The 23,708-nt window shown below is 39.7% G+C and overlaps 2 protein-coding genes across 2 annotated transcripts in view; one reads left to right on the top strand and one right to left on the bottom strand.

Moving 5' to 3' along the window:
* LOC144053371 (uncharacterized) overlaps positions 1-17,309 on the top strand; it is a 25,628-nt gene extending 8,319 nt beyond the window's left edge. The window contains exons 4-8 of the mRNA XM_077567763.1: positions 8,033-8,170; positions 8,457-8,599; positions 12,144-12,311; positions 13,059-13,170; positions 14,966-17,309. Of these exons, the coding sequence (XP_077423889.1) occupies positions 8,033-8,170; positions 8,457-8,599; positions 12,144-12,311; positions 13,059-13,170; positions 14,966-16,216 (1,812 nt within the window). The 3' untranslated portion in view covers positions 16,217-17,309. The remainder of the gene's footprint in view (positions 1-8,032; positions 8,171-8,456; positions 8,600-12,143; positions 12,312-13,058; positions 13,171-14,965) is intronic.
* Positions 17,310-20,517: 3,208 nt separating this feature from the next.
* Positions 20,518-23,076, bottom strand: LOC144053044 (transmembrane protein 60-like). Its single transcript, XM_077567053.1, has 2 exons — positions 22,894-23,076; positions 20,518-22,351 (listed from the first exon to the last, which is right to left on the bottom strand). Exon 2 carries the CDS (start codon positions 22,318-22,320, stop codon positions 21,916-21,918), a length of 405 nt encoding a protein of 134 aa, XP_077423179.1. The 5' UTR covers positions 22,321-22,351; positions 22,894-23,076; the 3' UTR covers positions 20,518-21,915.
* Positions 23,077-23,708: the final 632 nt, after the last annotated feature.

Below are 23,708 nucleotides of genomic sequence, written 5' to 3' on the forward strand. Positions count from 1 at the left end.
TTGGGAACTTTTCAACCTTCAAAAAATATTTTCATAACTCTTTTAATGAAACGTTGACATACAGCTAGTTAAATGGTACCTTTGTCATGGCCTGAGGGGGTCTGTATTAATGCTGTCACATACAAATCTTTTAAAAATCTATTTTCATATTTATTATTCCATTGATAATTCGAATAATCCCCCCCCCCCTTTTTCACAAATTAAGTTTTATTTTTATTTTATATTTTATTTATATTTTAGTTTTTTGTTTTAATCCACTAGAGTTAGACGTAAATTGAATTGAGTGGATAATATGTTCATAATTTATTATCATCTATACATATGCATTATTAAACACCAAAAATCGGTTAGCAGTCGCGATTAGCATTAGTGTGCTAGTGATTACCACTTAAGGTAAACATCCATTTTCTAAACAGCTTATTCCTCACAAGGGTTGGGGGGTGCTAAAACCTATTCGTACGTATTTTAAAACTATAAGACGCACTTAAATTTGTTTTATGTGTGCACCGAGTTCCGGAGACGTTTTCCTTCCAGCCAAGCTTCGGGGCAAAATTTGCTACGCCAACGCACGTTTCTGATTGGTGGGCTGGTTCACGCTCGTTCTTGGTTGGCTACTAGCCTGTGTTGGGACCGCGATGGACGAAAGGGTCGGGGGCTGGGGAGGGGGTGGGCGTAAGCAGAAAAGAGTCAAAGCTGTATGTACTCGAAAGTGGAGATGAAAGTGAATAAAAAGAGATAAAATGAAACGCCAGATTGCAATGTGACCTCCTATCTCCTGTAGTTAATTTTGTTTACCCCATTTGGACCCCCCATTTTTGGCGATGTGCAGCGACTGGGCCCTATCCGTGGAAACGACTCGAACTCCGGCGGAACTCCGTAAATGCCATCAGCTAAGTCGAGACATGCTTACAAGACACAATTTAAACTACAATCTATCAGTTACGCGGTTGTACATGGGAATAGAGCAGCCGCGAGATAATTCCTCATCAATTAATCCATTGTTCGGAAGTGGAGGAAGCAACAAAACGTCGGGGCTTGCCATCATTCCGGGATGATGCAACCGCTGGACATTGAAATTTCGCGTTCCAAGTAAAGTTGCGAGAAGCATTGGAACGATCCACCAAAACAAATTGGGAGGCCGCGCCGGCTGGACGAGTTATGCCACGTATGTGAATGGATTGTGAACGCCTGTTAAAGTGCAAGGCAACGAATAACGTGAGTACCGTGAGATAAATAGTTTAATTATAAAGTACAACTGATCTCCCTTTTTTACTCCAGTTGCCATTTTAAAACACATGGTAGAATGCTTTCTACAGTATTTTAGCATACATGCTACCGTTTGTTTTTAGCATGCATGCGCCAAGTATGGTCGGTGCGCTTGTTTCGGAGCTGCAATTACCTCCAGTTAGCCACCAGTAGCCCTGCGTGTGCGTGTCAGTGTGTGTGTGACTGTTGTTTAGTTGTGCCTTTGTCTTTGCTACATTGTGGGGCCCGACTTGAAATTGTGGGGACATTTTGGTGGTCCCCACAAGTTCAGACCCCTTTTTGAGGGTCTAGACTTGTTTTTTATAGTTTAGGTTTGAATTGGGTTATGGTTAGTGTTGTACTGATACCGATACTGGCCCCCATACTGCATTAAAACAGTGGTATCGGTATCGGCAAGTACTAACAAGTAACCATGGCGATACTATTATTTCTGATGCTAATATACGCTATGGATTCAGCATCTTGTGCCTTGCTCGTGCACATTCATTGATGTGTGACATGTTCACTGCATGCCGAGCCAAGATATCGTATTAGCCCTTACATGCACTGAACCAATGGCAGGACAGCTTTTTCATGTTGAGAAAAAGAAAAACTAGGTATTGGTACGGTATCGGTCGATACTTTTAGGGTGTTTTTTGTCTCATGTCTCTTTACTCTCTTACACTTTAAGACCCTATGTGTTGACTCAAGTAACCGTTCATTTTGGCGTGTATATTACTATATTGTTTAATAACATATTAAAATGTGTCTCAGCTTAAAGCTGAGTTTTTTCCCCCATTTCCAACATAGTCCTGCGCAAATATCGGCTTTTCTTTGACAATGTGTGAAAGGTCTGAAGAACCAAGAATGTAAATTACACATCAGCACTTTCTAGATATATTACGAAGCATCTAATTAAATCCACGGCCGACCACAGCAGCGTGGGACTCAATACGACTGCACTTAAATTATATTCTGGTTTAGTAACAGCCATAAAATGTGCCTTCTGTGCAGTCACACACTGAGAGGGATCCATTTAGGTCACACTTATTACAATTATTCCATCCAGGGGCCCCTCTCCGTGAAGAACATTTGCCAAGGTCTTCCTTGTAGAGCTTTGTAATCAGATTATTTAATCGCCTCAATACACCAGTATGAGGGGCGCGCGACGGCTGTCTCCTGGCGCTTGATTATTAGCATATATTCTTACTTGATCTGATTTGGGATTCCTGTATGCCCTGAGGAGATCAATTTTTGACAAAGTAGCTGCGGGTGAGCAAAAAAAAGAAAGAAAAAAAAAGAAACATGAACTGCGAGAGAATTGGAATGCAGTTGGTCTAAAAGACCTGGCCTAAATGCACTAATAAAAGCTAATACTAGACTTGCATCTAAAGATCTTATTCATTTGTGACATTCGTAACCAAGTTTATGGTTAAGGTAAACCATTTTAAGATTTAAAAAGAAAACTTGGAGCGTTGTTATTAAGCCAACATTTTGTCGACGTCCTAGAGCCTCACATTACCGGATATATATAAACTCTATATAGTGTTCCCTCAGTTTTCCACGCCCGTCCCATAGGTAGAGGTTATACAAAAAATATATAAATAAATAAATTAGAAGTGCACCGATCGATCGGCTGGCCGATTTATTGGCCCAGATTTCCTTAATTTTGGGGGATTGGTGATAGGCCGATCCCTTAAAAATAACCCGATCTTTTCCACCAAACTCATCTCCCTTCGAAGATGTCTGAAAAAGTCAGCCACGGTCCACTTCTGCTGAGATGACTAATAGGCTTTTCATTTTTATTTTGAGGGAACTACTTCATGTGCACTTAAAACAACTCGTTTGTGTTACTTCACAGATATTTTTCAATGTTTTCCAATAAAACAAGATTGGAACACTGAAGGTGTATGCTACTTCGGTATTGGCAAAAATCGGTATCGGCAGGTCAGACTTTTTGAAAGATCGGGAATCAGCTAGAAAATAGTGAACGGTGAACCCCTAAAATAAATATATATAGTTTTGTTTTGTTTTCTTTATGAATAAGTTCATGGCTTTAAAGTGTAAGAGACAGCTTAGGCCAAATTTGAATCTTTTGTTTATTTTTTCTTGAACAATATAATATACACAACAAAATGAACGGCTCATCGAATCAAAACATTTTAACCAAGTATTTCATGATTTTTAATTTACTCGTGCAAAGTCTGCCCAGTGGCGCACTCCCAGCATCCAAAACGGATATCACGTCAGAAACCCACAGCGTCCTAAACCTAAGTTTTTTATTGTAAACCTTTAATATATTTTAGGAAAAAAATCAAATTTACACTAAAATCCAGTAAAACAAACGTAATTGTAATTGTAATACAGACTTTGACACGTTATTTTTTGTTGGAATTCCTTGTGTGAAGTTTGATGATTTAAAAAATATATAATAATGATTGTGTGAGCCCCCATACCAATAAATAGGCCAATAAAAGTTTTAATCTCTTGCACAGTCAGTTTTTGTCCTAGCCCAGGGGTCGGCAACCCAAAGCCATGTGTGGGTCTTTCATCCTTCTGTTGTGGCTCTTTGTGACTTAAAAAAAAAAAGTATTTCATTAACCCATTTGTGCCCAAAAAAACTCCCTCCGAATCATATTATATATTTATTTTTTTCTATTTTGTACTTTGTTTGGAAGAAAATAGCATTTTTGTGACCGGCAACAATTGTTGCCAGTGGTCACTCAGCTTATCACTATAGTGAAATATAATAAAATAATAGTATAGACATAATAATAATAATAATAATGGTATACTACGGTAATCACAAAATAATATAGTCATAATAAATAAACAAAAAGGTGGAGGGGGTGAGGAGTGTAAAACAAACAAATGAAAAACATCAAACGGTACATGGATACCCAATGCATATGATCATCCCAGGAAGGTAGCTAATGATCATGGTTCAAACCTTTAGTTCCCCTGTATAAAATTCAAAACATTAAACAATTTGAACTGGTTCCTTTATTTGTAAATAACATTTGAAACAACACAGAAATACAATGTATATGATAACCTACATACCATATTCTCAAATATCCATATACTCAAAACTTCTAAAGCAGTGGTATCCAAACTCAGTCCCCGAGGGCCGGCAGTGATGCAGGTTTTGGATGTTTCTCTTCTCCGACACAGCTGAAGCTCATCTGCAAGCTATAACGATCCTGTTGATTGGATCAGGTGTGTTGGAGCAGGGAAACATCCAAAACCTGCAGGACACCGGCCATACTCTAAACAATGTTCCCCATCAGTTATCGCCACCACAACTGAAAATGTTCTACCCTGCCTACTTGGCTTTGTTTCATGCCATACAGAAAGTTCTGGGATACCAGCCTCTGGAAGGAGAGGAGATCCTGCTCCCCACTTTTCTGGGCCTATGAATGACAAAACAAGCAGATATGATTCTATTGATGAATGTGTACCTGTAATGGCACCAGCTGTTCACCATGGAACTGTTCAAGTGTGTGAAGAAGTGCAGCTTCATTTTCACATCAAAATTGTTTTGTTGGCGACCAAAGCAGGAACAAATAACATTGAAATTAATTTTAATTTAGTTTGTTTTTAAATTGAATTCTAAAATGGAAGATTATGGTAAATGAGTAAGATTAAAATAAAATGTTTTTAATATTTTGGTTGGCCAAAACATCCGCCACATGATCCACCGATGTGCGACACTCAAATATGTTTACACCTGGCGTACCTCACGTCAAGCACCTCAAAGAAACATTAAGATTTCAGAAGATCGATTACCAGACTTTAAAAACAAAGATGAAATCTTTCAGAAAACAACAGACATACATCTAACTGTTGAAGATGGAAGATTGGAAATGGTTGTTGTTGTTTTTTAGCACTCAGAAGAACGTTGACTTCACAGTTCACACTCCAGCACACATGGTTAAACACAGAAGCAGACTTTACATTTTGGTTTGCATTTGTTTTTTTAGGCTCTGGTGAATACTATTTTGATGAGTTTGGATTTTTGTCTCTTAAATACGAGGAGTAGGGAATAGGATATCCTGATCAACTTTTCTCACTTCCGATACCAATATTGCAGCCGAGAGTCCTGTCCGATTCCGATATGCTTCTGTTTGTGGTGTTTTTTCAACTGAGAGTTGAAATTTTCACAAGGGAGATTTATTTTTGAAAAATTTAATAATGCAGCGGGTATTTAAAACATGCTATTGAATTTATGGGCTAACCAAGTGTTTTTCTAGAGTGAGAGAAAAAACATACTACAAACACAAAAGATGTATTTGAGGGGAATGCAAGTAAACTGTGTCTAGCAGTCTATGAAAACATGCCGTATGTGTATGCATGTATGTACAGTATATGCTATGTACTGTATGTTAAGCTAAATATGAATACTGTACATTTGTGTTGACCCTCTGTTTTAGTTTAACTTGTTGGCATAAGAGGTATTTACTTGCCCGATCCTGACCGGCATGGTACCAGAGGGGTCCAGTCGAAGGCAGCATTACAAGACGTCGTACACACAATAAACTCTATTACGTGAATCTGGAGGTCTTTCATCATATTTGAATTGCAACCTCCTTTTCACGATCCAATACCTTAAAATAAGACTGGTATTGGTACCAATATCTTGTATCGGTAGTCGTACCATCATAGTCAGGATGGTACCAAATGGCTCTTTGATTACAAAAGGTTGCCAACCCTTGTCTTAGTGTGTTTGTCCGGAGTGTGTTGCTCGGGTCACTGTAAATATTGGTTTCAATACCGAGGTGCTACTCTTCTTCAGTAAAAATGTCACAGTGTAGCATCTGCGGGTATATTAACTTTCAACACTGGGGCGCCGTTGTACTGGTAATTACCTCGGTGATTCGAGTGATAATTTGTCCTTTCAAAACCGTCAAAATCTTTGACATGCTCATTATGTCTTAAGTTGCAATATATCACTGTTGACTGTTTCTACTGGTTGGAAATCCTTCAGCGCCGTTGTCTATCACCGTCATTTATTTCATAACTCTCGCAAATCTGCGTCAGACATGAATGCGTAAATAAAATACACATGAAATGCTACGAGTCTAACATCCCGTTTATGTGTATATTATTTTTTGATGCATTTCATACTCTAAGAGACAGAGAATTGGTCAAAAAATAATAATTAGGAGTGCACCAATCGATTGGCCGGATGATTTATCGGCCGAATGATTTCTATAATTTTAGGGGATTGTGATCGGCCGATCCCTTAAAAATAAACCGATCTTTTCCACCAATCTCATCTCCCTCCTCAGAGGTCTGAAAAAGTCAGTCACTGTCCTCTTTTGCTGAGATGACTAATAGGATTTTTATTTGAGAGAACTACGTCATGTGCAGTTAAAACCCATTTGTATTATTTCACAGATATTGTTCAATGTTTTACAATAAAACAAGATTGGAACACTGAAGTTAATGGTATATGCTGCTTGTTATGGAAAAAAATCTGTATCGGCTAAAATCGGAATCGGCAGGTCAGACGTCTAAAAAGATCGGTGATCGGCCGGAAAAATTGTGAACGGTGCACTCCTAAAAATAATGCAAAAAAAATTGCACCGTATGCTCTTCGCATGATGTTACGCCACTGATTAGACCAATATTATAAACCACCTCAAATACACTAACATTGGTCTGGTTGCTTCACCTGACAAGGGCCAGATTGATACTGTGAATCACTCAAAGGAGTCCACAATATCAATCTGGTTACTGGTTACTGTCACTTTAATCCAAGATCTCCGCTAAATGACGTAGGGGGTAATGTGGGGTCACTGCAGTCGACTTCAAAAGTAATTGTGAGTCATTTGTCAACATGGCTTTAGTTTTCCCAGAGCAGTTTATTTTGAACCTGCGCCCAATTAGATTTTTTTTCTTTCCGCGATGTGGCAACCACAAAAAAAAAAAAATTAAGGTTGTATAGGTACCGCCAGCTGAAGTCTACTCATCTCTAAAAACATTTATTTTCAGTATTAAATTTAGGTTAAAATTTAGGGATGCACGATGATGCTATTTTCCACCGATAATGATAAATCGATCATTTAGAAAGTACCGATGTCGATTACGATAAGTAAGCCGATAATTGTTTGAAAAATTAACTTGAATACAAATATACTTTCGAATCATACTAAAAGTCTAACATGTACAAATACATTGAAACATTGTGTAAAGTACCATGAAGCTGAATTTTGATTATCTCTGCTTCAAAGACAACCAGTAACTCATTTTGAGTTTGCCAAAACAACAGTCACGTTTTAAAAATGTAACGAAAAACTGTGAGAGTAACATTTTGGGGAGTGTTGTGGAATTTTCAGCAGTGTTAGGCGAGATGAATAAAACAGTCTGAAAAACAATTTGTTTTTTGTGTTTCTTGATATTTGAAGCTTCAAATATACACAAGTCTTACAGAGCAGTCTACAAGAAGTCATCTGTAAGAGCGTGTGCAGTAAATTATCATGGGTAAATTGTTTATGTAGCCTGGTTAGGTTTTGGAAGGAGAAAGGGAGGGTCAGCTAGACAGGAAAGCAAGCGGTCTGTCCCGAGCAGGCTTATCAGTCAAGGTCATGTTGATATTGCTTCATATACAAGAAGTGAAAAGCCCATTGTTAAAGAAAATACAGGTGTCCACAATACTTTTGAAAAGAACAGTATGTGACTTTCTTTCACCTCTGCCGATCATTAGTGGATTGATTGGAGCACCATTAGTAATCACAGTGAATGATGCTGCTTGCCTGCTTCAACGTGTGATGCGTCTCCCCAGGTGAAGCGGACATACTCCCAGGGAACGTACCGGGCAGGGGCCATGCGACAAGTCAGTCTGGTGGGCGCCGTGGATGAGGAGGTTGGGGACTACTTCCCTGAGTTTATCCGCATGTTGGAGGACTCTCCCTTTCTGGAGGTAGTCATTCATCCATCCAATCATTCATTCATTTTGGAGGCAGTGTGTAGCAAGGTTGCAAAGGGGTGAACAATTTCCTGTAAATTTTTGGGGTACATTTTCATGGAAAATCAACTTAAAGAGGAAATTTTCCAATTTTGTTAAATTCCTGGTTTATTTCCAATCATTCCTATAAAATCTCATAATTTCCAACTTTGAAAAATCTTGGAATAGTGCTACCCCAAAGTGAGTACTAAAATGTCTGCCACATTGCCTCACTTGATTTTTGTGTATTCCACCCCCCCAGCGCACTCTGCCCTGGGGAACCTTCTCCAGTCTGCGGCTGCAGAGCCCTACAGAGAGCGACGACGGCCCCATCATGTGGGTCCGACCCGGAGAACAAATGATCCCCATGGCCGACATGCCCAAGTCTCCCTTCAAGAGGAAAAGGTGTGTTCACTTGTATGGTTTCAAAGCGTTGCAAAATTTCCAGGGAAATTTAAACTGTCGGATTTTGAAAAGTATTAATTCTGAAGTGGTTCCATGAGAGTTTAGTAGATTTAATGTGTTATTATAAAGGTTTTGTTTGGTCATGAGCAGACAAAGAACTGCTTTCTTTTCCCGCATATGAAGGCATTACAGTAGGCCTACCTCAATTGCTTAATTTTTTTCTTTACTCTTTTCTTTTCACTCGAGCAACAACATCAATCTTACTCGTACTACTAATATAAATTTTGGCTCGCGAAGTATAAAATTGATCAAACGACAGCTCATATCTGGAAAATCAAACGACGGCTGATAAGTGGAAAAACTAGAAAGTTGTGGTACTCGCAAGTCAAGGTACCACTTCACTTACATAAAACCTGCGTGTTTTAGTCAGGAATAGGCTAAAATATATTTCTCCCAACACTATTTAAATACCCTACTAGAAGTCAACTTTCAAAGTTGTAAATTCCTGGTCCATTGCTGTTTATTGCCATTTTTTCCCATGGAAAGGTTCTTTGAAAATTCCCAGATTTTGCAAACCTTTTCACTTGTTTTTTTGGTTCGTGAGTCTTGTGTCTTCCGCTGTCAGCGGTTCTCTCTGTCACCTCGGCTCACGATTTAAGATCAGTTTTAACTTATTTACCAACGTTTTCACATACCTTTTACTATTTTAACAGTTTTAATGCCAATACTTTCATTGGAATGCCAATCGTAAATTTTTAACTGCTGGTTCCAGTTTTTACGCCACTATTTTGGATTGACTCGACCGGACGGCAACTGACAGCTTGTGGAAATCGAGCATATGCACATAGTGGGCCCTGTAACAGGCCATTGCCAAGCTTGAGGGACAGATATCAACTAGGGGTGGGGGAAAAAATCGATATTGCAATATATTGTTGTGCTCTCTGTTGCAATAAATATATTGATACACTAACGGCAGTATCGATTTATTATGACGGCACACCAGCGCAAAGCACGTAATGAATTTTGGGATGTCAGTGAAGCTTGAAACGTACTCAATGTAACATGCCTAACACCAAGGCTAACTTAAAAAAAAAAGGGTTGGCAACAGTAATGAGTGACAGCTACCTGGCTTTCTTTCTTTACTTTTTCTTTACTTTTTCAATATCCTGGGCCTAGGCTACTTTGTAATTCACTCTCCATGTTTAAAGGAAGGGAATATGCCTTAAATTGCACTTTGCCTTTTTTATTATAAAAAAAAGATGGAACTTTGTCTTCATTTATTTTTTAAAACACCTTTTCCGATAAATAAAAACATTCAACTCACAATGTCAAATATTGACGTTTAGATTTTAGGAAAACAACTTTAAGCCATTAATACCTTGTTATTTTATACATAGACCAGTTATAAAATAAGAATGTATCTGCCTCTTAATGCACTTAGTTGTGTTCCTAAATACTAAACGACCAAATTAGACATTTTGAGGTGATTTATTAATATTATCATTATTATTATTATTTAATGGGCAAAAGTGTTTTATAAAATAAATCAATTTATCTTGTTTTGTTTTGTTGTTTTGTTCTGATCCAAAAAAAACGATTCTGTGACTCAAATCCGTGATCCAATCCGAACCGTGACTTTTGTGATCCTTTGCTTGTCAGTTCTTGATCTGTCCTGTCCTGTTTGTGGGGGCGCTAATTCCCTAAATGGTGGTGAAGTAGGCAGAAGCAGTGGCGAAGAACTGGTGTCTAGACACTATTTGCAAAGAACAGTCGGCAATTTTTGTCTGTCACTCACATACTGAATATCGTAATATATCATTGAGAAAATTTCTGACAATATATCGTAGATACCATGATATTATCGTTATCGTGGGCCACATATTGCCACAGTATCGAATCTTGAGTTACCCGTATCGTCCCACCCCTAATCTCAACGCTCTATAAAATCCACAATGAAGAGATGTACCTCAACTCCCTCGTCACACACATTGGGCACACCTCCTGTATCCGCTTTACTTGACGCAGAATGGACACCGTTCCCTCGATGACGACCACTGCCGTAAATTGGGTGTCAAACAAAGACCGGATTGTGTTTCTTTACCCCGAACCCAAAAGTCAAGTCCTCCACCCCCCATCAAGGCTCGCAAACTGTCCATAAAAATACTAATCCTTCCCAAGAACTCCTGCTCTCCAACCGCTTCCCAATCTTCGAAGAACATGACTTTCCTCCATTGAATCTGGATCTCCATCGCGAGGCCAGCGTTCGTGAACCAGAAGCCAACCTGCCACTTTTCCCTGGCACCTTTGCAGTACCTGATTGCCCGCCTGCCCCGACCTCACCACAAGCGGTCAAGTCCGGCCTTCCTTGGGTGGCTTCGTCTCCACCACCTGCCGTGATTCCACTGCCAGCTCCAGCTCCGCCATGCCCGCCGCCATCCAACGCTCCTCACTTCCTCTTTTTACTATCCACCCTGATAGTTGGGGACTCCATCATTAAAATAGTCAGCTTTTTTTTAACACAGCCACCGCTGCTTCCTGGGAGCCACCTGTATAAACTCCCATGTCTACGTTCCTCCCACCATCCGTCCACCGTGTGGTGGTGCACGTCGGGGTGAACAGTGTCACCACCACTCACAGCTCACAAAACTGGATTTTATGGCCTTCTTTAAACTTTCAAAACCTGAAAGTCTGTTTTTATCTCCGGCCGAATCTCAACACTGGGGCGGGCAATGGACAGTTTTAGCAGGATCCTTCAGCTCTACACTTGGCTTCAGCTCACCTGCTCCACACAAGCCTTTTGTTGTATTGACAATTTTACTTTGTTGTGTAACCGCTGCTCATTTGATTTTACAGACGGCCTTCACCCCAGCAAGCTGGGTTGCTGCGTGCTAGCAGCTAACATTCAATATGCCATCCAAACTTTTCGTGACTGACTGTTTACAGGGCAAAACCTGATTGTCAGTAGTACTGCCAAAGATAACCCTGTCTCACAGGACTCATTCCCCAGTCAACCTTAATTATGCGCTACTTGATGTTGTAAGGTCACTTTCCAGTAAGATATTTTATATTAATGGTTTTATTAACACAATCTGTATTTATTGTTTTTCCACAGAATGCTGGCTTTCTTTCACTGCTAGTGCTATTCTTTTTGTGGTGATTCTCTGTTAGGCAAGACAGAATGGGAGGTGGTGGTTCAGTCATGTATTCTAGGTGCTTTCACATCTTTTGAATACCTGGCCATTGTTATTGGAACCCACGGCCATGTCCTGGTATTAGTAATTTATAAACTTTCTAAACATAATCCTGTTTTTCTCTCCCAGTTTCTATGGATAGCTCTGATATGACAAAAGTACTCCCACTGGGTGATCTGAACTTCCATATTAAAGATGTCTCAAAGATTCCAAATCAATGGAATTCTTCAGCCACTACTGTATCTACAATCAATCATAAAGCAAAAATGTTTTACACTTGTTATATTGAATCTCATTTGACAATTAGTTCATTTTCTGGTGTCCAGTTAACAATGTAAACTGTTGCGTCACAGGTCCACCAACGAGATCAAGAACCTCCAGTACCTACCCAGAGCCAGCGAGCCCCGCGAGATGCTGTTCGAGGACCGGACGCGAGCTCACGCTGATCACATTGGGCAGGGCTTCGAGAGACAGACGACCGCCGCCGTGGGCGTGCTGAAGGCCGTACGCTGTGGAGAAGAGTGCGTGTGCAACCATTATACGGACTTGTAACTGGGCTTCACTACACAACTTAACTATACACAAATGTGTGTGTGTGTGAGTGGTTATTTGCAGCCCACTGTGCATTTTATATTGGCCTGCCACATGTAATTAGAAAACTAAATGGCCCATTCAAAAGATTATAAGAAAAAAGTTCTAATAATTGTTTTGTAATTAAAAATGTAAATGTAAAAAAAAAAAAGGAATATGACAAGATATCCCACCTTAGTTTTAATGACACAAAAATAATTATGATAAAAAAAATTCAAAAGTGTAGTTTTTTAAAATAATTTAATAACAAATCCAACTTAAAAATAATTACATTCAAATATTAATCTAGATTAATGTGAAATGTTAAAATGTTATTGAAATAATAAAAACTGATTAAAATAAGTTATTTGTTCAAATTTAATCAACATTGAATTGCATATAAAGTGAAATGAAATTAATTTGCATTATATTGAGTTGTAATGCAATTTAGATTAATTTTCTACGGTTTCATTAAATTATATTTAGATTGTTGGCTTGTTAGCTTTTTATTAATCTCTTTATTATATTGTGTTGTAGTGAAATTACACACAGTTATAAAACAGCATTTCTACAACTAAAGAACTACTCTAATAAATACCTTACCTGTAGCTATTTGAGGAAATGCATTGTTTGTGCTGTGCTGCTGCAGAATCCCAGCTGGCTTGTGTGTGTTTATGCTGAGTGTGTTTGTGTTTCAGGAGCGACACACCTGCGCGCATCACCAAAGACGTGGTGTGCTTTCACGCCGCAGACTTTCCAGAAGTGGTCATGAGGCTGCAGCTGGACCTCCATGAGCCGCCGCTGTCTCAGGTGTGTACACAAAAGAGCCAGAAATTGGGTGCTGCTTTCATCCTAACAATGCTCATGTTGCCCTGTGTACACTGCAGTATTTTTGATGACGACATACTGTATGAAAACTAATAATTTTATGCTCTGGTTTAGCTGTTTTGCTGTAAACCTTTTCTCAGTGATGTCGTATGTACTTCTGAGTGGCAAAAGCTCGAGCATTCACGCTTCAAAGAAATTATCACGTCATTTGACCATGGCAGATTGATTGCAAAAATAGGGTAAATGGCTTCAATGTTAATTTTAGCCTTCTTTTCTGTTAGTCCTAAAACAGTTAATTGAATAATTGCGTATTTTGATTGAAAAAAAGGTCAAAATTGCCTTCACAAGGATAATTATTTTTCCCATGGACTAATTTAATTATAATTGCTCACACCATTCCACTACTCTGATCAGAACTCGAGTGGTGAACTTCTGTGCTCATCATGGGTTGTCCATAACGAACATCATGGTCAAACATAAGAGTGTCCATATGTGCACTTGGCACAAAGACACCCTGGGCCATGATTCGATGATCGGATTTGATTTGCGGCTACGTGTTTTGGACACTCGGGTTAGGGGCAGCGCTGTCAATTGATCATCACCTGGTTGTGTTTTGGCTCCGATGGTGGGGGGAAATACCGGTTTGACCTGACTGACCCAAACGTATTGTGACGGTTTGCTTGGAAATACTGGCAGAATCCCGTCAGAAAGAGTTTCAATACCCTCCACCGGCAGATTATCTCCCTTGTCTTGGGGGCTGCGGGGGGGACATTGACTTTGGGTGGACCATGTTCCGCGCCCGCATTTTTAAGGTGGCCGATAGGCGCTGTGGCTGTAACGTGGTCAGTGCCTGTCGTGGCGGCAATTCCCGAACCGTAAGGGTTGCCGTCGAGCGATCCCGGATACAAGCAGCCGAAATTAGTTTCCTCCGCAGGGTGTCCAGCCTCTCCCTTAGAGATAGGGTAAGAAGCTCAGTCATCCAGGAGGGACTCGGGGTTGAGTCGCTGCTCCGCCGCATTGAGAGGAGCCAGCTGAGGTGGCTCAGGCATCTGGTTTGGAGGCCTCCTCCGTGCATGTCCCACCGGCAGGATGCCCCGGGGACGGCCCAGGGAACACGCTGAAGAGATTATGTCCCTCGGCTGGCTTGGGAACGCCTTGTTTGAAGTGGCTGGGGAGAGGTAAGTCTGGGCTTTCCTGCTAAAGCTGCTGCTCCCGGACCAGACCTCAGATAAGCAGTGGATAATGGATGGATAGAAGTTGGCACTAGAAGTTTTTAAGTGTTGGCGCTTTTGTAAACTTTGGGGAACTACTGTTAGTGTTGACCCATGCATATAATTTTTATTTTAGTTTTTTTAAAGACTTAAAATGTTTACCCTAATACAACATTTTTCCTTAAAATTGCAAAATTACATGAAATTAATGGCTGGCAATTTTCTATTCTTGTAATTTCGTCAAATGGCCACAAGAGGATCGGCCGCCATCGCGAGTACATGCATTGAAAGAAGTCCTGAAATTTTGAATTTTTTGTTGATTAATTGCATTTTAAAGCAACTGAGACAAAATAGAGTGCACTGCCGCTATAGGAAGTTGAGCTACAGCCCATCCCAATCCCTCATAATAGTTTTGACCTTTTAAAACTCGTTATGGAAAATCTTTTTTATTTTGTTGTTTATATAGCATGTATATGAATGTATAATGTTTTTATAGGAGTTGGGTCGTTCCCCCACATTCTGTGCTCAAGATCCCTTAAAACTTTGTCCCTGTTTTGCATCCTCAGTGTGTCCAGTGGATTGACGACGCCAAGTTGAACCAGCTGCGGCGGGAGGGCATTCGCTACGCCCGCATCCAGCTCTACCACGACGACATCTACTTCATCCCCAGGGGTGTCATCCACCAGTTCAAGACTGTATCGGCCGTCTGCAGCTTGGCCTGGCACATCCGACTCAAGCAGTATCACCAACACGACGTCGTGGATGAGGAATTAGACAAGTGTTTGCCTAGCGACATCGCGCTGCATATCAAGGAGGAGGAGCTAGAAGAGAAGGTGATGAAACTGGAGGAGGAGCTACCTTCACCCCTGCCCTGTAAGGAGGAAGATGAGTCAGAAGCTCTAAAGGAGGAGGAGGAGGTGAAAGAGGTGAAAAAGCGGGACGAGGAAAATTTTCCATGTGAAGTTCAGGAGGAAGGAGGTGCTTCATTAAAGCCACCGCCAATCAACAAGGACACAGGGCAGGACAGGAGTAAAGAGGAAAATGAGAGGAGAAAGGAGGAGAGGGAAAGGATTAAAGAGGCGAAGGAGATGAGTAGAGAAGAAGAGAGGAGTAAAGAGAAGGAAATGGGTCAAGAGAAGGAGAGAAATAAAGACGAGAGGGAAATAAGTAAAGAGGTAAGAGAGAGGAGAAAAGAGGAGAAGAAAAAGAGTAAAGAGGAGAGAAAGGACAAGAGTAAAGATCGAGATGGGAAGCATAGAGTAAAGGATAAGGACAGGGAGAAGTTGAAGACAGATTTAATGACGGCGGCAAGGAAGAAGGACAAGGAGTCGGGAGGAGGAGGCGGCGGCGTCTCAATTTTGTCTCTCAACTCTCGGCCTGAAGAGACGCGAGACAGCTGCAAACACAAGTCATCGCAAGGTAAGAAGGAGAAGAGCGGCCACCGGTCGGACGCTTCCATACCCAAATCCGACGCATTGGCACCCAAGTCAGACCCCAAAGTCTCGCCCAACAAGCCGGCTCAGCTCAGGCGAGACGGCAAGAAAGAGGAGCCCAAAAAGCTTCCCAGGACGCTCATCACCTTTGATATTTTCAAGCCCATGGAGGCCCACCAAACCGTGGCGCTCTCCTTTAAAACTCACCATCACCCCCACCACCAACACAGCAACACCAAGCCCGCAGACAACCGGACGCTGGTTCCCTTCAAAGGGAGCAAAGTGAAAAGCGTGCCCACACTTCCGGACCCCCAAACGCAGCAGCAACAACAGCACTCGGTGCTCAAGCAGACCCTCAAAACTCACAAAGACTTCCTCATATGAATATCGGCCCTTCTTTGGTGAGCATTAAACGCGCACGTACGTGTCTACACTACTCTGGAAAAGTTAGGGATGTTTGGCTTTTTGGGGAAATTTTGGGGTGAGCCTAAAATGCATGAGAACCTTAGAACCAGGTGAACTTAATTGCAGTTGGGGCTTTTCTAAACTGAGTGCTGGGTGTCAAAATTCACAACAGTTGTTTGATCTGTGAATATTTCTAAGGAATTCCGCTGCTGTGCCTTTCTGTGACTCCTCCAGTCTCTCGTTTGCAACCTACTGATGTCACTATGTTCCCTCACCTCACCCTGAGTCACAAAAAGGCTTAACCGTGAACATCCTTGGAAATTGTTATAAATGTTGTTCAAAAATGAGTGACACTTGTGAACAGCTTTCAAATGAAGTTCGACTATAAAATTTTGTTTGTCCCCAAATTTCACTCCAAGCCAGTATTTCCGAAACTTTTTTGTGGCAAGTGTACGAACAGGATGCACTCCCACATATTCAAACGGAGGAAGATGAATGTTAGCTAAGTAGCTCGCCTCGCATTTGTATTTGTTATGCGAATGTACGTCGGCGTCTGCCCAGTGCCTGCTCACTACAGTACTTGGCTTTTTTTTCTTCTTCTACTGAATCATGTTTGCCGTTTAAAAAAAAAAAAAAAAAAAATATATATATATATATATATATATATATATATATATATATATATGTATATATTAAAAAAAAATTGGTTTGAAGCACTCCACAAATGGGGATGCAATGAGGGTTTTTTGTTGTTGTTTTTTCGGATGGGACTTCCAAGCCAACACCGAACTGTAAATTATTCTGTATGTACCAAAAACTGTACAGCATAAATAGATGTTATTAGCATCAATGTGAGGAAATGTATACAGAAATTGCATATATTTTTTTCTAAGATGAGTTTTATTTTCCATAGAACTTATTTATATCATTTAACTGTCTTGTTTTTATTTGAGGCCAACGTACATGGACAACGTTGTTTTTTTAAAAGTGTAAATACATTTTATTTCCTAAAATAAGACTTGTTAGTGTGATTTATACTCTGATCGGAACCTCAATAAATGGTTCAAAAATATGGATGTCACTGATTAATATTTGCCGTCTGGGTTCTTCTCTCAACTGCTGTATTAAAAATGTAAAGTCTTCCTTTTAGTAGAGATAATACAATTACCTGTTAACAAAAAATTGGACTTACAATCAAAAAATTTTTTATTACAAATGTACTTCAAAGTGAAATACAACTAAACAATATTTAACAAGCCACTGTACTGGATTAATAAACAAAACGCTTACGCTGCTAACATTCACAGTTTAAACTTGAGTTCAGTGATTCTTCTGTGCACCGCACTTTGCAAATCTTTGGTTTGAACAAGTTTGTGGTTTGCAGTGCATTCATACTGACAACCAGAACACAAATGAAACTCGAGCTGCGAGCAGCTATAAAGTGCTCCAGGCCACGTTGGGGTTACTTGCACGTTGGGGTACTGTTACAGGAACCGTCTAAAATTGACATGTTTTTGGCAAGCCTTGTGTGTGTAGTTTCATTAAGAAGGCCAAAAATGGTGAGCAATTCCCAAAATAAATGAAAACTGCGAACTTCCTGTTAGGCTATAAAATACTTTTTTGTAGGTCTTAGGCTGATGTGTGTGCAGTTTCATGAGGTTTTGCCCATGTTTAGACCCCCAAAAACAGCATTATTTTTCTTTACAATCAGTGCATTGCCACGGCAACAGCATGCAATGAAATAAAAAGCGCTAACTTTTCATCTTGAACATCTTAAGATTTAAACACCAATTTTGAAGACGATCGGATATGTTCTGTATGAGGAGTTTGTTAAAATAAGACCCCTATAAATTGGCCCCCCAAAAATGGGAACAAATTCTAAAGTAAATGAAAAAGGCAGACTTCCTGTTAGGTTTAGCGTATGGCTCCAAAATACTTTTTTGTACGTCGTGGGCTGTTACATAATGTTGTGGAATTTTCAGTAGTTAGGCGAGATGAATGAAAACAATTTGTCTTTTGGCTTCCTTTATATTTGAAGCTTCAAATATACACAAGTCTAACAGAGCAGTCTACAAGATGGTGGTCTGTGAGAAAGTGCGCAATAAATTATCATAGGCATCCTGGTTAGGTTTTTGGGCGGATAAAGGGAGGGTCAGCTAGACAGGAAAGCAAGCAGTCTGTTCCGAGCAGTTTATCAGTCAAGGTCACTTCGATATTGCTTCATGTACAAAAAATAAAAAGCCCATTGTTAAAGAAAATACAGGTGTCCACAGTACAATATAAACTTCTGTTAATACGTGCTAAAATGCTATAAGAAGGATTTTTTTTCCCTTTGCAAACACTGCATGCCACGGTAACAGTGTGCGACAAAATAAAAAGCTTTCAAAAACTTTTTATCTTCAACGTCTGAAGATGAAACACACCAAGTTTGAAGACGAGCCGATAAATTCTATTCTATTTTATTATATATAGCACCAACTGCCTGCCTTTGTTACTAAGGTTGTCACAGAGTCATGCTCTTGACGGCCACCACCGTCCCAAAGAGGTAAGCGATTGTCCGTACATTATTTTTATTTATTTATTTGATTTATTATTGTTATTATTATTCTTATTTTGGGGGGTGTTTGGCACTACCCCGACTGCCGACAACAATATTGAATCCCGAGAAAAAATGCTGAAATGGCATTGCCACTGTTGTTCGGACCTGTCTTGCTTACCCTTAATTTTGCTTATTTTTTTTTTGCCTTTCGGGCGGCTGTCACATGTATGAAAATGTATGAAAATGTATCTGTAGGGCCTATTCTGAATTGAGGATACACGTTTATAAGCAGGAAGGATATAATAATTGAAAGAATTGAGGTGTAGCGAGTTTTGTTGGTTGTGCCCACGAATTTCTGAGTATAATTGCGATCGCGGCGCACACAAAAAAAGCAATAAAAAATTGAACCCCTATAACTATCAAAGACGTAAGACAACTAGATATGACATATGACAAACAGGGCATATGGTGCTAAAGGAAGGATAGCTTGTTGAAACTGGATAATGTCAGTGTCGGTCGCATAAGACGATGTTTTGAGAGAAAAAAACTGCACACTTTCACATTTTTTTCAGCTCTCTACACTCAAGCCATCTCTTCAACTGAACATTATTATGTTCTTTGACGTCTATTTGAATTTGGCACCACGGATATCATTCTCGGACAGAATTAGTAACTTAGCGCAGTAGACATCTCGCTCGTAGACTGTTTACATGCATCTAGCATGACTGGCCACCTCGCTACACTCATGAATATTAATTAAGTGTGTTGACGTTTAACTTGCGGTACCCCATTACCGTTGCTCTCTTCAAGTTAGCGTTAGTCGGCTCAGTAGTGTGCACCAGAATTGGTGAGAACACATTTCAAAATAAGAGTATTAACAGGAAGTACAGTGTTAGCTGCCTTAGTGTTGCTGGTTTAACTTGATTCGGTAAGTTTGTCTTGTGAAGTGTAAAATGTCTTATCCCATTAAATGTACATTTGCTTATTGGTTTCTTTTTGTCAATTTTTTGCCCATTTTATTTTCACATACTTGTTCAAATTAACAAAGACCGTGCTCTTGTAATAGCATTCCATTGTAAAATACATTTTTGATCAAATGCAATATGAATATCGTTGGACAGAATGCTCATCTATTTTACATTGATACACAAACTGTAACATTGTGTATGTTCGTTAAAATGTGAACTAAAGCGACCCGGTCTGAGCCCTAAAACCCCAGGGTGCGAAAATGAGTCCTAGTAAGGCACTGCCTGCTCCGTTGAGACCATGCCTCCCACGTAACATTCGAGTAAAAGTCTGAAACTCAAAAAACTGATTTGAAGCTGAACAACTAAGATTTTGAACTGTAAAAGAAATAAAATCTGAATCTGAAAAGATAAAACATGCTGAAAAAAATAATACCTCAAATGTCAAAATACATATGAAAGCGAAAAGAATGACTTAAGTGAATCAAAATTAAATTTGACCCGCCAATTTTTTTCGCTATATTTTATTTTTAATAAAAATTTTATATTTTGCAAAAATCAAGATCAGCACGTGAATTTTCAGTTTCAATTTTTATTTTTTCAAGTACAAAACTTTTGACCTAATTTAACTTTAAGTTTATTAATATGTAATGGCATAAGCTCTACGAAGCCCAAACTATTCAAGTTAGTTAAATTTAAAGAAACAACAAATCATCAGTAACATCAAATCAATTTATACCATCTCAAATTATGGGGTGCGAAATGAATCAAGGATGTTGAATTTTAAAATGGAATGATTTAATTTGGTTAAATCAAAACATGAACATCATAATACGCAAGAGTAAAGTTGTAATTTTGCATGGTGGAAAAAGACAAACATATATTTCTATTCCAATATATGAAGTGCTGTACTATCGGTATTGAAATGGGTAAATTTGCTACCATATCTGTGTAATTTAATGTAAGTGGAAGATTTCAGAGCCATGATGGCTTTTGGGGAAAAAAACTGTCAAGTCCATTTGTCCGGGCTCTGATACACCTGTAGTGCGCCTCCCTGAGGGCAAACAAACAGTTCGGCTCCAGGGTGGTAGATGTCCTTGATGATTTTTTTGTTTGTCAGGGAGGGGAGAGGGCGCTCGATGATTTTCTGAGCTGCCTCTTTCTCTTTCTACCCTGGTGCAGTCCTCATAGTATGTGAGAAGACGCTGCTGAGCCTTCTTAATGATCTGAAGATGTTGTCTGTCCAGGAGATGTCAGAGATGAGGAAGCCAAGGTAGGAGGCCAATGTGTGAACCCTCTCCACACACACAACACGGATGAAGTTGACAATGATTTTCTTGGTTCAGAGTCAGGTTGTTTTCCGAACATCATGTTGCCAACCCCTCTGTAAGCTGTCTAGAACTTTATTCTCCTAACATTCAAACTTCTTTCTAGTACTTTTTTGCTTAGCGTTTTATTCCTTTATAGAAATCTTACTTTACTGCAGACTGCTAGTTAAATGCAAAGAAATAAATTGCTATAACCTCCTGACAAAAATGAACACAGTCCAAGTACAGCAGCAGTCCTCTGCAAAGTGCTTTGTGTTCCTCCAACATATCACCACAAACTGGAATTCATTCAAAATCAGGGGCATTTCTAACCATTGCAAGTTGCAACCATATAGATACCGTATAGAATAAGGGTGTGAGACTCATCAAGCATTGAAAAATAAAGGAATTAAAGCTTCCACACATTTTTTGGGTTGTTTTTAAAATAGAAAATGGCCCCTGTTCAATTTGGCACATGGTCTTGAGACAATCTTGCATATCCTGGAGGTGATGGCACACAGTCAGTTGCACCCTTTGAAGATGTTTTTACTTCAATTAAAGCATGTTTTTATTCATTTGGATGCATAAAAAGATTCCAATCAACTTGAAATGTAATGCTTTCAAGAGCCACGTCTCATTTTGCACAGGAGAAGTTACGTATTGTGCATCGTCTTGAACAGTGGAACCTTTAGTTATGATCACACACCAGGCTGCTGTGGAATGATAGACGTGACACAGTCTAACAGGTGTTGGGGCAAATTGTTTCTCACTTTAAAGGCGGAGAGTGGACCCCTACAATGAAAAATGTTGGGAGTCATCAGTGGTAAGAAAAGTAATGAAAAATGCAAGCAAGGAGAATGACCAAGTTCATTCCCTGCGTGTGCGGAAGACACTGCGTCCCAACTCCAACAGGGAGCCCCCCAGGAGGACCCAGAGGGGAACACACACCACACTGAGCCACACGTCAGTCAGCCCCTCCAGGCGGGAGCACAGGCTCAGGCAGAAGGCCATCTTTAGCCCCACGGCAAACAGGTACCACAGTCGGCGGGCCGCACCGGGGTCACCCTCGCGTGGTTCCGGGTCGGCCTTGCACCGACCGGCCAGCTTGACCAGCAGGAGGAGAATGAGGACGGCGTCCAGCGTCCACACGGGGAGGAAGATAAGGAACCAGTTCCAGTTCACCTTGGCATCCAACTTGAGGACCAGCATGATGAGGAAGATGAGGCTGAAGATCCACGACAGGAACACTCGCTGCACCAGGGACATCTTCATCGACGGGCCACGGCCGTCCACGCGGCCAGGACTTGAGAACAAGTACAGGGAATAGCAATTTGAATATTAAATATCTTGTCTTTCGAGTGCATTCAATTAAAGAAAGTATCGATATTGTCATATTGACCAATGCAATACGCATATTGCAAAGACATGCAATAAGTTTCATATGGAATTGTATTTTTTTTTTCTGAATTTGACCAGTCAACGTAAATGTGCATCGCCATCCAATAGTTGATAAACATTATCTAGGGTAATTACAATTTCCTAACAATACATTGACTTTCTTATTTAGCCTATAAAAAAAAGGTAATTCTTTCTTTACATGATAAAAGTGTCATTTATTTAGATATATATTATTGGTGTATTTAATTATGATTGTATTAATTATTTGAACACTTTTATAATGGTAATGGTCCCTTGGGATTATTGTGAGTTTTTTGAAAGGTGCCTCAAGGGTTTAATTGGATTCGGAAATAAAAATGAGACTTTTGTTATGAGGGAAAAAAACAACCCAACATGTTAGCACAAGTTTAGAACGAAGACTACAAAACATGGTTAAAAACGTCTTACCGAGCTCAGCAGATTCGCCACCAGTTGGCTCTTGACGTCGGCCTCTGAGCGAACGTTTATCCAACAAGACCCGTCTTTTGTCTCCGTTTACGGTAGAAACGTATGTTTGTCTTGAAAGCGAGAGTAGCAGTTAGCTTCCAGCTACTGTGAGTAGCGCGAGACTTCCGCCGTGTCGACACGGCGGAAACTGAAAGATCAGGCTACCGTTTCACAAAAGAAACACATCAAATGAAAAACTAAATGTTTTTTTAAAAACATTTTTTAAAATCTCGTTTTTCCAATTGGATGTATTTTTATATCCATTAATGATATTCTCTTTTTAAAAAGCACATTATTTAATCATAATAAAAATCATTCCCCTTTTTCCATTTAAAAAAAGTCAATTTTCCTTCAAAACGTTTAACTGCTTTTTATTGAAAGACGTTTTTCTCTTTATACAAAGCATATATCTATATATCTGTTTGTAAAATGGTGGTCAAGGAAGTTTATTGAAAAGCATTGGAATTTGGATTGTTGTAATTTGATTTACAAGGATAACTTTTATTTCAAAATGTGATTAAATGTCATTTGACTACTATAACAATCTGCCTGGTTTGCATGCGAGTCACAGGCAAAAGCAATGCAATACGTTGTTGGTTTTCACTGTATAAAAGAAGAAAGGGGTATAGCAAAGTCTACCGGTATTTTACATTTTGTTAGACATTTCATTTGTTATAAAATAATGGAATTTAAAAAAAATATTGATTCAAAATCAGAAAATAAATAACAGTAAAGCATGACCAGAAATATTGCCTTTTTGTTGTTGTTGATCTTTA

Source organism: Vanacampus margaritifer, chromosome 6 (assembly GCF_051991255.1).
Source record: "Vanacampus margaritifer isolate UIUO_Vmar chromosome 6, RoL_Vmar_1.0, whole genome shotgun sequence".
NCBI classification, from domain to species: domain Eukaryota; kingdom Metazoa; phylum Chordata; class Actinopteri; order Syngnathiformes; family Syngnathidae; genus Vanacampus; species Vanacampus margaritifer.